The sequence below is a fragment of the Mustela lutreola genome, chromosome 1 (genome assembly GCF_030435805.1).
Source record: "Mustela lutreola isolate mMusLut2 chromosome 1, mMusLut2.pri, whole genome shotgun sequence".
Lineage (NCBI taxonomy): Eukaryota > Metazoa > Chordata > Mammalia > Carnivora > Mustelidae > Mustela > Mustela lutreola.
This window is the reverse complement of record NC_081290.1, coordinates 230,611,009-230,623,311: the sequence shown is the minus strand read 5'-3', so window position 1 is coordinate 230,623,311 and position 12,303 is coordinate 230,611,009. Positions and strand designations below refer to the sequence as shown.

The 12,303-nt window shown below is 45.2% G+C and overlaps 1 protein-coding gene across 1 annotated transcript in view; it reads left to right on the top strand.

Annotated features, from left to right (window-relative positions):
* The first annotated feature begins 8,871 nt into the window (after positions 1–8,871).
* Positions 8,872–12,303, top strand: part of RNF169 (ring finger protein 169) — an 83,638-nt gene continuing 80,206 nt past the window's right edge. The window contains exon 1 of the mRNA XM_059132657.1: positions 8,872–9,403. Coding sequence (XP_058988640.1) covers positions 8,902–9,403 — 502 coding nt within the window. The 5' untranslated portion in view covers positions 8,872–8,901. The remainder of the gene's footprint in view (positions 9,404–12,303) is intronic.

Here is a 12,303-nt window from a genome sequence, read left to right as displayed (position 1 = left end):
GCTGGCTCCTACCAGTCAGTCATTTTCTATTCTACAGTCTGGTTTTATTTCCTTTGTGTCGCTTATCATTATCTGAAATGTATTTCTTTCTTTCTTTAAAAGATTTTATGTATTTATTTGACAGAGAGACACAGCAAGAGAGGGAACACAAGCATGGGCAGTGGGAGAGGGAGAGCAGGCTTCCCACAGAGTGGGGGGCCCAGTGTAGCGCTCGATCCCAGGACCTCTGGGATCATGACTAGAGCCAAAGGCAGACGCTTAACAACTGAGCCACCTAAGTGCCCCTAAGATGTATTTCTTCACTTGTCTGTGTCTGCCTCCTCCACGAGCATGAAAGCTCTGCCGACAGTCAAGGCTTTAATTCTTGGCCACTGCTATAATTCCTAGCTCCTCAGGATAGTGCCCACACATATTAGAGTCTTACTGAATTTAAAATTAATTAATTAATTAATTAATTAATTAAAAGTAAGCTCTACACTCAACGTGGGGCTTAAACTCATGACCCCAAGATCAAGAGTCAGCATGCTCCACCCACTAAGCCAGCCAGGTGAGGTGCCCCTGAATGGTTTTTTAAATTGTTGTTTTTTTTGTTTTGTTTTTTTTTTTTTAAAGATTTTATTTATTTATTTGACAGAGAGAAATCACAAGTAGATAGAGAGGCAGGCAGAGAGAGAGAGAGGGAAGCAGGCTCCCTGCTGAGAGCCTGATGCGGGACTCGATCCCAGGACTCTGAGATCATGACCTGAGCCGAAAGCAGCGGCTTAACCCACTGAGCCACCCAGGCGCCCAAATTGTTGTTTGTTTTAAAAAAATTTTAATTATTTATTTGACAGAGAGAGACATAGTAAGAGAGGTAACACAGGCAGGGAAAGTGGGAGAGGGAGAAGCAGGCTTCTCACTGAGCAGGGAGCCCGATGCAGGGCTCGAACCCAGGACCCTGGGATCATGACCCTAGCAGAAGGCAAATGCTTAATGACTGAGCCACCCAGGCACCCCCTGCTGAATGTTTTTTTTTTAAATAAATGAAAATAAATGGAAGATAGAATACTAGCCTAGATTATCTGATTCATGTCCTAGACTTAAGACTCCAAGTCCTTGGAATTTAACCACATAAATATTTTTGTCATTATTATTATTACTTCATTTATTATCATCATCCCACCACCATTATTATCTACAACAGTGCTGCGTGGCACATGTGGGTTCTTACCGTTTATCGAATGAATGAATGAATGAATGAGTAGACATCAATGCTATAGCTAGTCTTAAACTAACTTTCTAGTCTTATTTACTATTTCCACTCCCCCTGTTCTAACTTCTTACACTCCTCCTGCTACTCAGAAGCAATCATTTTCACTTAGCACACCATGTCTTCACATTCCGTGTGTTGGCGTATTCTGCTGTTCCTTCTATTTGGAACTCCCATTCCTTTTTGATGAGTTCTCATTCTTCTTTAGGACCCAATTTTGCATCCCATTCAGATAGTTGCTCTCTCTTCTGTGCTTCCCTGTTGCTTTGCCTGCACCACTGTTAAAAACTCATCCCCTGAGTTACAGTTGTGTATTGACATAGCTGCCTTCTCCCTTACGTAGAGAGCTCCTTGAGGGCAGGGACAGTAAATTTTCCTCTCTGTATTCTCAGGCATCATTGCTGGGCCTGGCCTATCACACAGCAGTTTCACAGTATTTGTTGAAATCCGTCCGTGGGTGTAGGCTACCTGCACAGCCACGTGCTAGGTGCTGGAGGAGATGTTCAGACTGGTCTAAAACAAAGTCCCTTGCCCCGAAAGCTTACAGTCTCATTGGAGATACAAGTCCTTCTTATAGGAAAAAATATTAAAAACCAGTGTATTCTAGAATTAAATATGAGACAGGAGAAAGCTTTGTGTGGTGGAGCAGTAATAGGACTGGACTTCTTTTCTGGTTCCGACTCTACTGTGAACTCATCATGTGGCCTTGACACATTATTTCTCTTCTTTAGACCTTGGTTTTCTTCTCTGTAAACTAATTTATTTGATCAGAAGCCTTGGATGATATCTAAAGCCAGATTCTAGCTCTGACATTCTGAATTTGGCTCCATGGAAACTAGATGAAGCGATGTGGCCAGAGCTCAAGTAGTCTCGGTTTGCCCCCTGGTGGTCACTCAGCAACATCACAGTTGGGGAGACAGCAGTAGGCTTTTCCGTGGGAGAGACATGGCCGAGCTCAGAGCCTAGTAAACAAAGAACTGTGGAACAATGATCATTCTAGAAGAGAGCCAGTCAGGTTTCTCACTGGTCACTGGTAGATTGGTATAGAATCCTATCCTTCTTCAATATAGGGGAACAAGGGAGATCACGCTCTCTGATCTCAGTCTCCAGCTGAACCCACTTCATTATCTGTTTCTTTACAAACCAGCCAATCTTTGGGAGGCTGCTTTGTAGTCCCCTGACTTCTGCTCCCATCACAGTGCTCTTTTCTGAGGCAAATTCTTCATTCTGGTCAGTATAACTACCTATTCATTTATTTATGACAAAATGGTTTTGTTTGTTTGTTTATTTGTTTGTTTTCTCCCTCTCACTCTTTTCCTGGAGTAGAGCCATGAGCCAAAGTGAAGGTAATAGAAGAATTTCTTTGGTGGGATGAGGGGAAGAGACAGACTGTGCTAGAATAAGACATGTGATTTACACTGTGATAGGTGATCCGCACTAGCAGAGAAAGGGCTGTCTTTTAGGTGTTTCATTCAAAGTGAGGGTGGGGAGGGCCATTTGCCTATTTCCTATTCTCTACATGTTGAACCTAAAAGGACTTCTTTTTTCTTTTTTTTTTTCTTTCTTTCTTTCTTCCTTTCTTTCTTTATTTATTTGACAGAGAGAGATGACAAGCAGGCAGAGAGGCAGGCAGAGAGAGAGGAGGAAGCAGGCTCCCCGCTGAGCAGAGAGCCCGATGCGGGGCTCGATCCCAGGACCCTGAGATCATGACCTGAGCCGAAGGCAGCGGCCCAACCCACTGAGCCACCCAGGCGCCCCCTAAAAGGACTTCTTAAAGCCACCTCTACTCCCCACCTCCAAAAACCAAAAACCAAAAAACAAAAAAACCAAAAAAACAAACCTCATAACTAAATCAAAGTTGATGCTGGTTGCTTGGACTCTTGGGCCAGAGCCTAGAGGAAAAAGAAGAGGGACTCTGAGGGTAGGGAAGAGAGGAAGAGGGGAGGGAGGGGCAGAGAGAGGCAGAGTAAAAGCAGTTGCTGATTCCAGGTGGACTTATAGGTTTTTATTTTTGTTTTCCACAAATGTGCTTGTTTGTCAAAGAGAATTTTTTCTGACAATGCACTGTGTCTTGAACCTTGCTAAACATTAAAGGTGTGACTAAGGGGATAACATTCATTCCTTCCACATTATCTGGAACGTGCCAAATACTGTGCTTAAAGCTGGCCCAGCCAAACGGGCTCAGCATCCATACCTCGCCTGCCTTGTTCACTGTTGAATTCTCAGCATCTGTATTATCTGCTACATAACAGGTGCTCAAAAGAGATTTGTTGAATAAATGAATGGTACCTGCCCTGTAATTTGTCCAGTGATGTCCCAACTCCGTGGGGGTAGAAGAAAGGCTGCTTAGATTATTTTTATCCCTCACCGATAAGGATGGGGTTGAGAATTATTCTTATAAAATATACATCCACATTACTCCTTTGGTCCAAATGTTAAATCTTTCAACAGTCCCCCAATAGCCTGACCTGTAAAATGGAGAGACTGTCATACACACCTCACAGGGTTATTTTAGGTCTCAATGAGATAGAATATCATTGCCTAGCATGTTCCTAGTGTGTAGTTGTTCAGTAAATTCTAGTTCCTATTATTCTCTAATTTTCTAGCCTAATGTCCAATCCAGTATACTAGACACATTTAATTCTTTATGAGTCCCACACAGGAATGCCAGGAAGGCCACCCTCTCTGTCTACCTGGTGAACTTCTCATCCTCTAGAACAGAGCTCGAATGTCCCCCTCTTTTGTGAAACCTTCCTCCCACCCCCTCTTGCTTTCTGCTTCTTCATTACCCTATATGTGTTTCAGTTACAGAGCATGCAATTCTGTTACAATTTTTTTTTCCGTTGTAATTATTTACTTATACTTTTGCTTCTGTGTTAGGCTGTGACCTCAGGAGTACAGGGACCAAGGCTTGTTTGTATTTGTAGAGTGTTTACTAAGAGTCTGGAGGAGGCGGGAAAGATAACAGGAGAGCTAGCTTTACAAAAAAAGAACCACTTCTTTCTCCAAAACAAAAGGGAACTAACAGAAGATGAATAATAGTAAGAATGTGGCAAGAATCTTTAAAGGAAAGGGGAAGATTCCACATCTCAAGGGGAAATCTGGTTTGAGGGAGGAAGAAAACAGGAAGAAGATGTCATCCCAAGAGATGAGGAGGGTAGGAGGGAGGTGACATTGGCATGGTCTGATCCTTCTTCCTCCCTAGATGTGTGAGGTCTCAGGATGGGCTCAGCACCTGGGCTGGCAAGAAGGGGTTCTTGGGCCTGCAGGGAGAAAGAGCCTGTCCCCCCCCGAAGGAGGCTGAATGGCCTTGCTTCACATCTGAGTCTTTCAGTCCAGCTGGAGGAAGCTGGAGCCTCTGGTTGCTGGGACAGTGATGTGTATGAGGAGTGCTGGAGGGTTAGAGGGGAGGTGAAACTGTGGGCGCATTATGAGAAGGAAAGCAGGGAATTTGGGCAGCAATGCAATCCCCAGAAAATATGGTAGGAGTGGCAGAGCAAAAGCAACTGGAGAGCCTTGGTATGGAGGTTGCACTGCTACTGTTCCAATTGGCATCTTTGATGACTGCACCAGATTGAGTCTGTGAGTCCCTCTTCCCTTGGTGCTCCGTGGTACAGGTGGGAGCTTAGAAACAAGAACACAGGCAGCTCTGGCGCACTCTACTCTAGGCTGTCAGCCTAAGCTTTTACATGGTTTTGTAACTTAGAAAGCACCCTTGTCAACCATTTTCGGTGACACTTAAAAAACAACAGACCAGTATCTCTGTCAGAGTACTTGGATGCAAACCCCTGAAATTGTGAGAAGTTCAAGAAAAAAGAGAATTTACTGGAAGGATACAGAGTTGACAGGAAGGCTGGAGAGTTGGATATGGAAAATGGGTTGTAACCTAGGAAGGCCAGGCAGCAGGCACCACAACCAAGTTTGTGCCTCAGGAACAAACTTTCCATTGGAATGGAACAAACATTCCATTCCATAATGGCCATCATCACTACGGTAGGGACCCCCACACTCCCAACCTCTATGAGGGACCCACTGTGGTAGACACCTACTGTCTCTGTTGCTCTGAATAATTCTAAACTTGCCAGTAGATCTCGTGTCATTCCCTGAAGATTCAAAGTTTAGAGAGGTGTGGCTAGGTGGCTGAGCCTGGGTCATATATCGGGTTCTAGCCACTGGGGGCGGGGGGGGGGCAGGGAGACTATCTCCCTGCTTCAGCTTCCCTCGTTTTAGTTATATTGTAGATACTGTATAGAATGGGGCACTCCTCGAAGTAAGGACTTGAAACACTGGTGGTAAATGAAAATAAAGCAAAATGTCTACCATGCCCTCATCTTTCCTATTCCTTTCCACTTACTCTGTTTTTGTCAGTTGTCAATTGTGATCATAATCTCAGGCTCCTAGACTTAGAACATTAGAATCATCCGTATCGCCCTCATATTCCCACACAGTGAACAACTCTCCAGATTTCTTAGGTTTGCTTTGCCTTCTGTGCCTGCTACTGCTTTAGTAAGATTACTCTGGCAACGGCATAGAGGAAAGAACAGACTGGGAGAAATTGGGAGTCAGACTTCTAGAATGGAAGAGCTAAAAGAGACCTTTGAATTGATCTGTTGTAGTGGTTTTATCTGGGAGTGTTCATAAGAATTCCTATGGCATTAAGGAAATATACCTGCTGGTATTCCATCTTCAGTTTTGGGGTTCAGTAGATCTGAGGTGGGACTTTGTTGTTGTTGTGTGTGTGTGTGTGCCTTTCTGAGGTGCATCCTGGGTTGAGAACTGTTGAATTCCAATAAACGAGGAGACTGAGGCCTACAGAGAAGTTACCTGTTTGAAATCACATAATGAGTTAATGGGAGGCGTAACGGGTCAGGACTGATCCTTGATCTCCTGGCTGTTGGTCCAGTGCTACTCAGATCGCTTATTTTTTCCTTTTGTAAAAGGAAGTTTCCTGTCTTTATTTGTATCCAAGAAAGCATAGTGCATGCCTATGGTTCAGTTCTTCCAACAGTAAATAGGCTTCAGATTAAGAGCCCCAAGCTGTCAAGAGTGAGCCCAGACCAAGAGCCCTATTTCTTTCTTTCCTTTTTTATTTTTTGTTTTTTAATAAACATATAATATATTACTAGCCCCAGGAGTACAGGTCTGTGAGTCGCCAGGTTTACACACTTTACAGCACTCACCATAGCACATACCCTCCCCAATGTCCATAACCCTATCTTTCCTTATTTATTTTTTTTAAGATTTTATTTATTTGACAGACAGAAATTACAAGTAGGCAGAGAGGCAGACAGAGAGAGGAGGAAGCAGGCTCCCTGCTGAGCAGAGAGCCCAATGCGGGGCTCGATCCCAGGACCCTGAGATCATGACCTGAGCTGAAGGCAGAGGCTTTAACCCACTGAGCCACCCAGGCGCCCCCTTTCCTTATTTTTTAAAGAGAGAGAGAGAGAGAGAATGAGAGCATTTGTTCACATGCGCATGCTCAAGCAAGCTGGGGAGGGGCACAAGGAGAAAGAGAGTATCCTGAAGCAGACTCTCCAGTGAGCACAGAGCCTGAGCAGGGCTTGATCCCAGGATGTGGAGATCATGCCCCAAGCTAAAATTAAGAGTTGGCTGCTTGACCAACTGAGTCACCCATGTACCCCGCCCCCCCACAAAGGGCCCCATTTCTAACTGTAGTTGGCTTGATCTCTGGATCACAGGCCTCCTTGTCAGAATGTGGGCAAAGCATATTCAAGGATCTCAACTGGGGAGTGAAATGAGGAGGATCCCTAGATAAAGGACAGTCCAGCTGAAGCCATACTTCCTGTGCTTGCCAGAATTCTGGCAAGACTGGCTCTCTGTGCACACAAGACCTTGTTTCAATTACCCAAAGACTCTTCTTCAATTCTTGAATGTGCTTTAGCCATCTGGTTCTCATCCTGGGAGTTGACTTTCTTTTTCCTGCTCTCTGACTTCCACCAATCACTTTGGCTTACCACCAGTTCTGACACTGTTTCCAGGCTGTCTCATCAAAAGCCAGGGCCTCTGAGGCTTTCCATTCCATCATCTTGCTTTTTGGATTTTACTCTCCTTATAGAATGTATGCTTTCCTATAAAGATTCCCAACAGGAAATGCCATTTGCTTAATGTCCTACTGTTCTGGATCTACCTTGTGCAAAGAAAGCAAAGGGCAGGAGAATTACTACAGTAGAACCGTCTGTCAGAGGGGAGCCATTTTTTCCCCCTCCATCCCCTTTGCATCTAGAAAGGGGGCTGGCATCAAAGTCTGAGCACCTCATTTGGTAACTAGCCCCAGCAGGGATGGCACGGTCACAGCTGTCATTTAGGAAGCTGTAGAGGATGGATTGGAGGAAGAGAGGCTGTGAGCAGGGAGACAACCTATGGGAGCTACTGCACTAATAATCTAGGTGAGAGATGAGGAGACATGAACTGGGCAGTGGGAGTGCGATGAAGAGGAGAAGATAGGTGGGAAAATAGTCATTTTGTTGGGAGAATAAGAAACTGACAGATGTGGGAGATGAGGGAAAAGTAAAGAACACTAGGTCTAGAGCTTGAGGAACTGGGAGGATAGTACCTTTAATAGGATATGGGGAGCAAGAAATAAGCTGTTTTGGGAGTAGGGTGGAAGACTGTGACTTCAGTTTTTTTTTTTTTTAATTTTTTTTTTTTTTAAGATTTTATTCATTTGCTTGACAGAGAGAGATCACAAGTAGGCATAGAAGCAGGCAGAGAGAGAGAGAGGAGGAAGCAGGCTCCCCGCTGAGCAGAGTGCCCGATGCGGGACTCGATCCCAGGACCCTGAGATCACGACCCGAGCCGAAGGCAGTGGCTTAACCCACTGAGCCACCCAGGCGCCCCGTGACTTCAGTTTTTTACACGAGGAATCCAGACATCCAAGATTATGTTTCCATCAAGTAGTTGAATATACGGTGCTAAAGTCAAGAGGTCTGGACTGCAGATATCGATTTGGGGGTTTCAGCTGGAAGAAAGTGTGAGGTGAGGGTGAGGTGGCATCCAAAGAGAGAAGAGGAACTGAGGCCTGAGCCTAGAGGAATACCCACACTTAAGGTGGAGGGCTCAAAAGAGTAAGAAAGAGCTGAGGCGTTGAGAAAAAACCAGGAAAGTATGGTTTTGCCAGACAAGGGAAGGGAGTTCCGGGAAGGATGTGGAGAGGGAGGATATGGAGATGAGGACTGACAAGAAGCTGTTATTTTTGGTAGTTGCTGGTCACAGTAGGCCTAGTCACAACATCTACCTTCACATCAAATGAAGCACTGAGGGAAGGTTCTGGATAAGTCACATATTCCCCACTCACTTTAGCTTTAGTTATCAGGGTATTGCAGGATAAATACGTGTAATTACTTCATAAAGTTTAATATCGCTCAGAATTTCCAAATCCCCTCAATCCTCAACTTCATCTGGTTCAATAAGAGGAAATTGCAGACTGGAGGGCGAGGCTGAAGAAGGCATATAGGGTAACTCATAAATATCAATGAGCCTCCGCTTTTCGCCAATCAGACCCGGAGAAAACCAGCCCCGGGGTCCCTGGAGCCCCGCCCCCTCATAAATATGTAGCCAGCACCGCCCGCCGCGCTGCCCCGCCCTCTACTCTTCTCCCTCGCAACGGACTCTCCCTTCAAACGGGAAACAAGATGGCGGCGGCAGGTCCGAGTACGCGGGCCTCTTCCGCGGCGGCAGCGGCGGCTCTCAGTCGGCGGGGCCGACGGGGCCGCTGTGACGAGATGGCGGCAGTCAAGACTGGGGCCCCGGGCGCAGCCTCTGGCCCCGCGCTGCTGGTGTTGCCATCACCGCTGCTGCAGCCGCCGCCACCGCCGCGGCCGGAGGAGTCGGGCTGCGCCGGGTGCTTGGAGACCCCGGGGGAAGCGGCGGCCCTGCCGTGCGGCCACTCGCTGTGCCGAGGCTGCGCCCAGCGCGCCGCCGACGCGGCGGGCCCGGGTTGCCCCCGCTGCAGAGCCCGCGGCCCTACTTGGGCCCGCCGTCGGGCCCGCGACGACGGCCAGGCCGACGCGGAGGTGCAGGGCGAGCGCGCCCGCCGCGGCCAGCCGGAGCGCTGCCGCCCGCGCCGGGACGGGGGCGCGGCCGCCGCGGGGCCCAGGCCGGAGCAGGAGCCGCGCGCTGGGGCCGCAGAGCCAGGTGGAGCTTCCCCTCCTCCCCTTGGGGTCCGGAGCGAGGCCGAGCGCGCCCGGCCTGGCCTGGTTAGGGGGTGGGGGGTCCCAGGCAGTACTCGAGCGGCCGTATAGAGTTCTCGTGGGGTTGGAACTGGGCTCTGTCCAGGTGCATCTGTTTGTGAATTCTGAACTTCAGAATAAAGTACGGGTGGAATGGATCTGGAACGGCGGTGAGGGGATCCCGCGCCTTACGGAAGTCAGAAGTTTGGAGGGAAACAGCATTCTTGGAACAAGTTAGGGCCAGGTTGGAATGGTGTGTGGGTGAAGGGTTCCGAACTTTGCAGGGGCCCTGGAGGATGGGAGAAGTGCTCGGTTTAGTGTTGGGTGAGGAGTTGGGGCGCGAGCTGCGTGTAAAGAAGTGGCTCCTGGGCCTGAATGGATCAGTGAGAGGTATGGAGTATCTGGAATTAAGGGGACGGGTTGCACTTGAGGATGTGAAGGGAGCTTTTCCTACTTGAGTGTAAAGTAGGTTGAGAGAATGAACTCACATGTGCAGTTTTCACAAAGTCTTGAAAAATGCATGCGTAGAACAGAGTGAGGAAGCAGTAAATCAGGGTTAATTATATTTATAATAATTCCAGAAGTTAATAAGCTCCAGTAGTGTTGGAGACAAAACAAAACAAAACTGGATGGGGTATAAAAGTTTCGTAAATGGAGATTGGTTGGCAGGGGCTGCTTCTACCTCTATGGCAGTGTAGGTTTCCTGCTATCATCCTGGGAGTTAAAAGTCTGTTGCAGGACTGTTGCTTTAAACTTCTTGCCTTTCTTTACATTGCATAGCTTGCCACTCTTTGGTGCTGAACTTGACATGGGAAGTGTCCTGTAAAAACCACAAAACAAAACTCTTGTAACTTCAGACTCTCTCTGACACATCCAATTGATACAACATCTACAGCTATTTGATAAGAAATGTTTGCCTAGGAGGAGATTTTCAAGAAGCATAATTAGGAAAGGCCAGATATTTGCACTTTCTGTGTTGGGAATTCTGTGTGGGGAATTCTGTAGGGAAAAGAAGGCGTTGCTTGTGTATGAAAGTGCAGTCCCCAGAAACTACAGGTTCCAGAATGCAGTCTGTTGTGATTTGAGCGGACACCTGCCACTGTCCAGGATACTTTACTTTTTATTTCTGTCTTATTTTCTGTGTTCCTTGTTACTCCTTTTAAGCTCCACAACATCCTTATGAGATAGGTACTTTTATTTCCATTTTACAGATGAAACTGAGACCCAGAGAGGTTAAATAATTTGCCTTAAGGATGAAAACCCAGTTCCATCTGATTGCTGCTCAATTCAGGCAAGAAGGTCTCCTCAGATGTCATCTAATTTATGGGTGCTGTATGATGTTCTCATATGCTCTTTAATTTGCTTCACATTCTGAGATTATGGGAAAGAAAAGCATTTCTCATGTTTCCCTATTAGTACTATTGATTTTATGGTCAAATAGGATAGAAATTTGTATTATTTCTAAAGTCTGGACTTCTCAGTGAAATAGTCTGAAATTTGATCCATGAGAGGGAATATGTGCAAACTTTTTCCCTTGAAGAAATTTGTCATGAAGTGTATCATAATTAAGGAAAATTATATAAAATGAGATTCCAAATTAGGATCTATTGAATCACTGAGTATTCACCAATTACTTTATATGTTTATGAGGACTGTGATGAAAAATGTTTTTCCTTAAATGTTCTTGTGTGAGTGTATATAATTACAGGCTTATTAAGTCAAGTCATTATAGAAGAATATTGCTGAGCAGGGTTTGGGATTTATCTTCTAGCTTCAGTGGGTCGCCTGGACTTCTTGAAGTTATATACAATTTTTTTACTTTAAAATTTTAGTATGCAGTGTATTGACATAATGCAAACAAAAATATAACAAAGTATGCAATGGAAAGTTTCCTCCTATCCCTTTACTTATTTTCCATGAACATCAAAATTCTCGTTTTTTCCAGTTTATGTTTATATATAAAAATTCAGGTATAGTTTTTGATCTTTTTACACAAAAGTTTGCATATTGTATACACTGTAACTTGCTTTTGTTCATGTAACAATACATGATGGAAATCTTTTCATATCAGTATATGAAAGGTTTCTTTATCCTACTTACAGCTGCAAGGAGTTTGTTGAATGGCTGTAACGATTTACTTAACCATCAGTTGGTAGACATTTAGGTTGTTTCCAATCTTTTACTATTGTAAATAGCTGTTCATAAAATTGTTACATACACATGTATGTGCACTGTTAAGGAGAGGTCACCTATAGCTTTCACCAGATTCTCAAAGGGTTGAAAAAGAAAGCGAGGAACCATTGTTTTAACACAGGTTCCTCATTCTACAGAAGGGAGAACTGAGGCCCAAAACAGAGTAGAAAGTGACCACAGGCACCTGGGTGGCTCAGTTGGGTAGGCTCAAGTTATGATCCCAGGGTCCTCGGATCATGCCTGTCTCTCCCTTCCTTCTACTGCTCCCCCGCTTGTGCTCTCTCGCTCAAAAAAAAAAAAAAAAAAAAAAAAAAATGTAACCAGCTAGTCGTCATCATGAGTGAATAGCAGATAATCAAGTACCAAAAGGGTACCCCCTAAATAACCCAATAAACATAGTCTGATTCCCAGTTAAATGCTCATACAGTTAAGCAATACTTAAGTCTCATATGGCTTTTAATAGGGAAAACTAAAGACCAGTTTTATAAGTATTTACATTGTGTTTTTGAGTGGGAAACAGCAATAGAATTAGCAATTTTAGGTATATTCAGAGGTATATTGCTTAGCAATATTCTTTTGGCCTAGTTAGGCCAATTGATAAAGGTCAAGCCTGCTTTATAATACTTGAAATTAAATTTTGTAGTAAATGCACTGGTTTTTAAGTGAAATTCT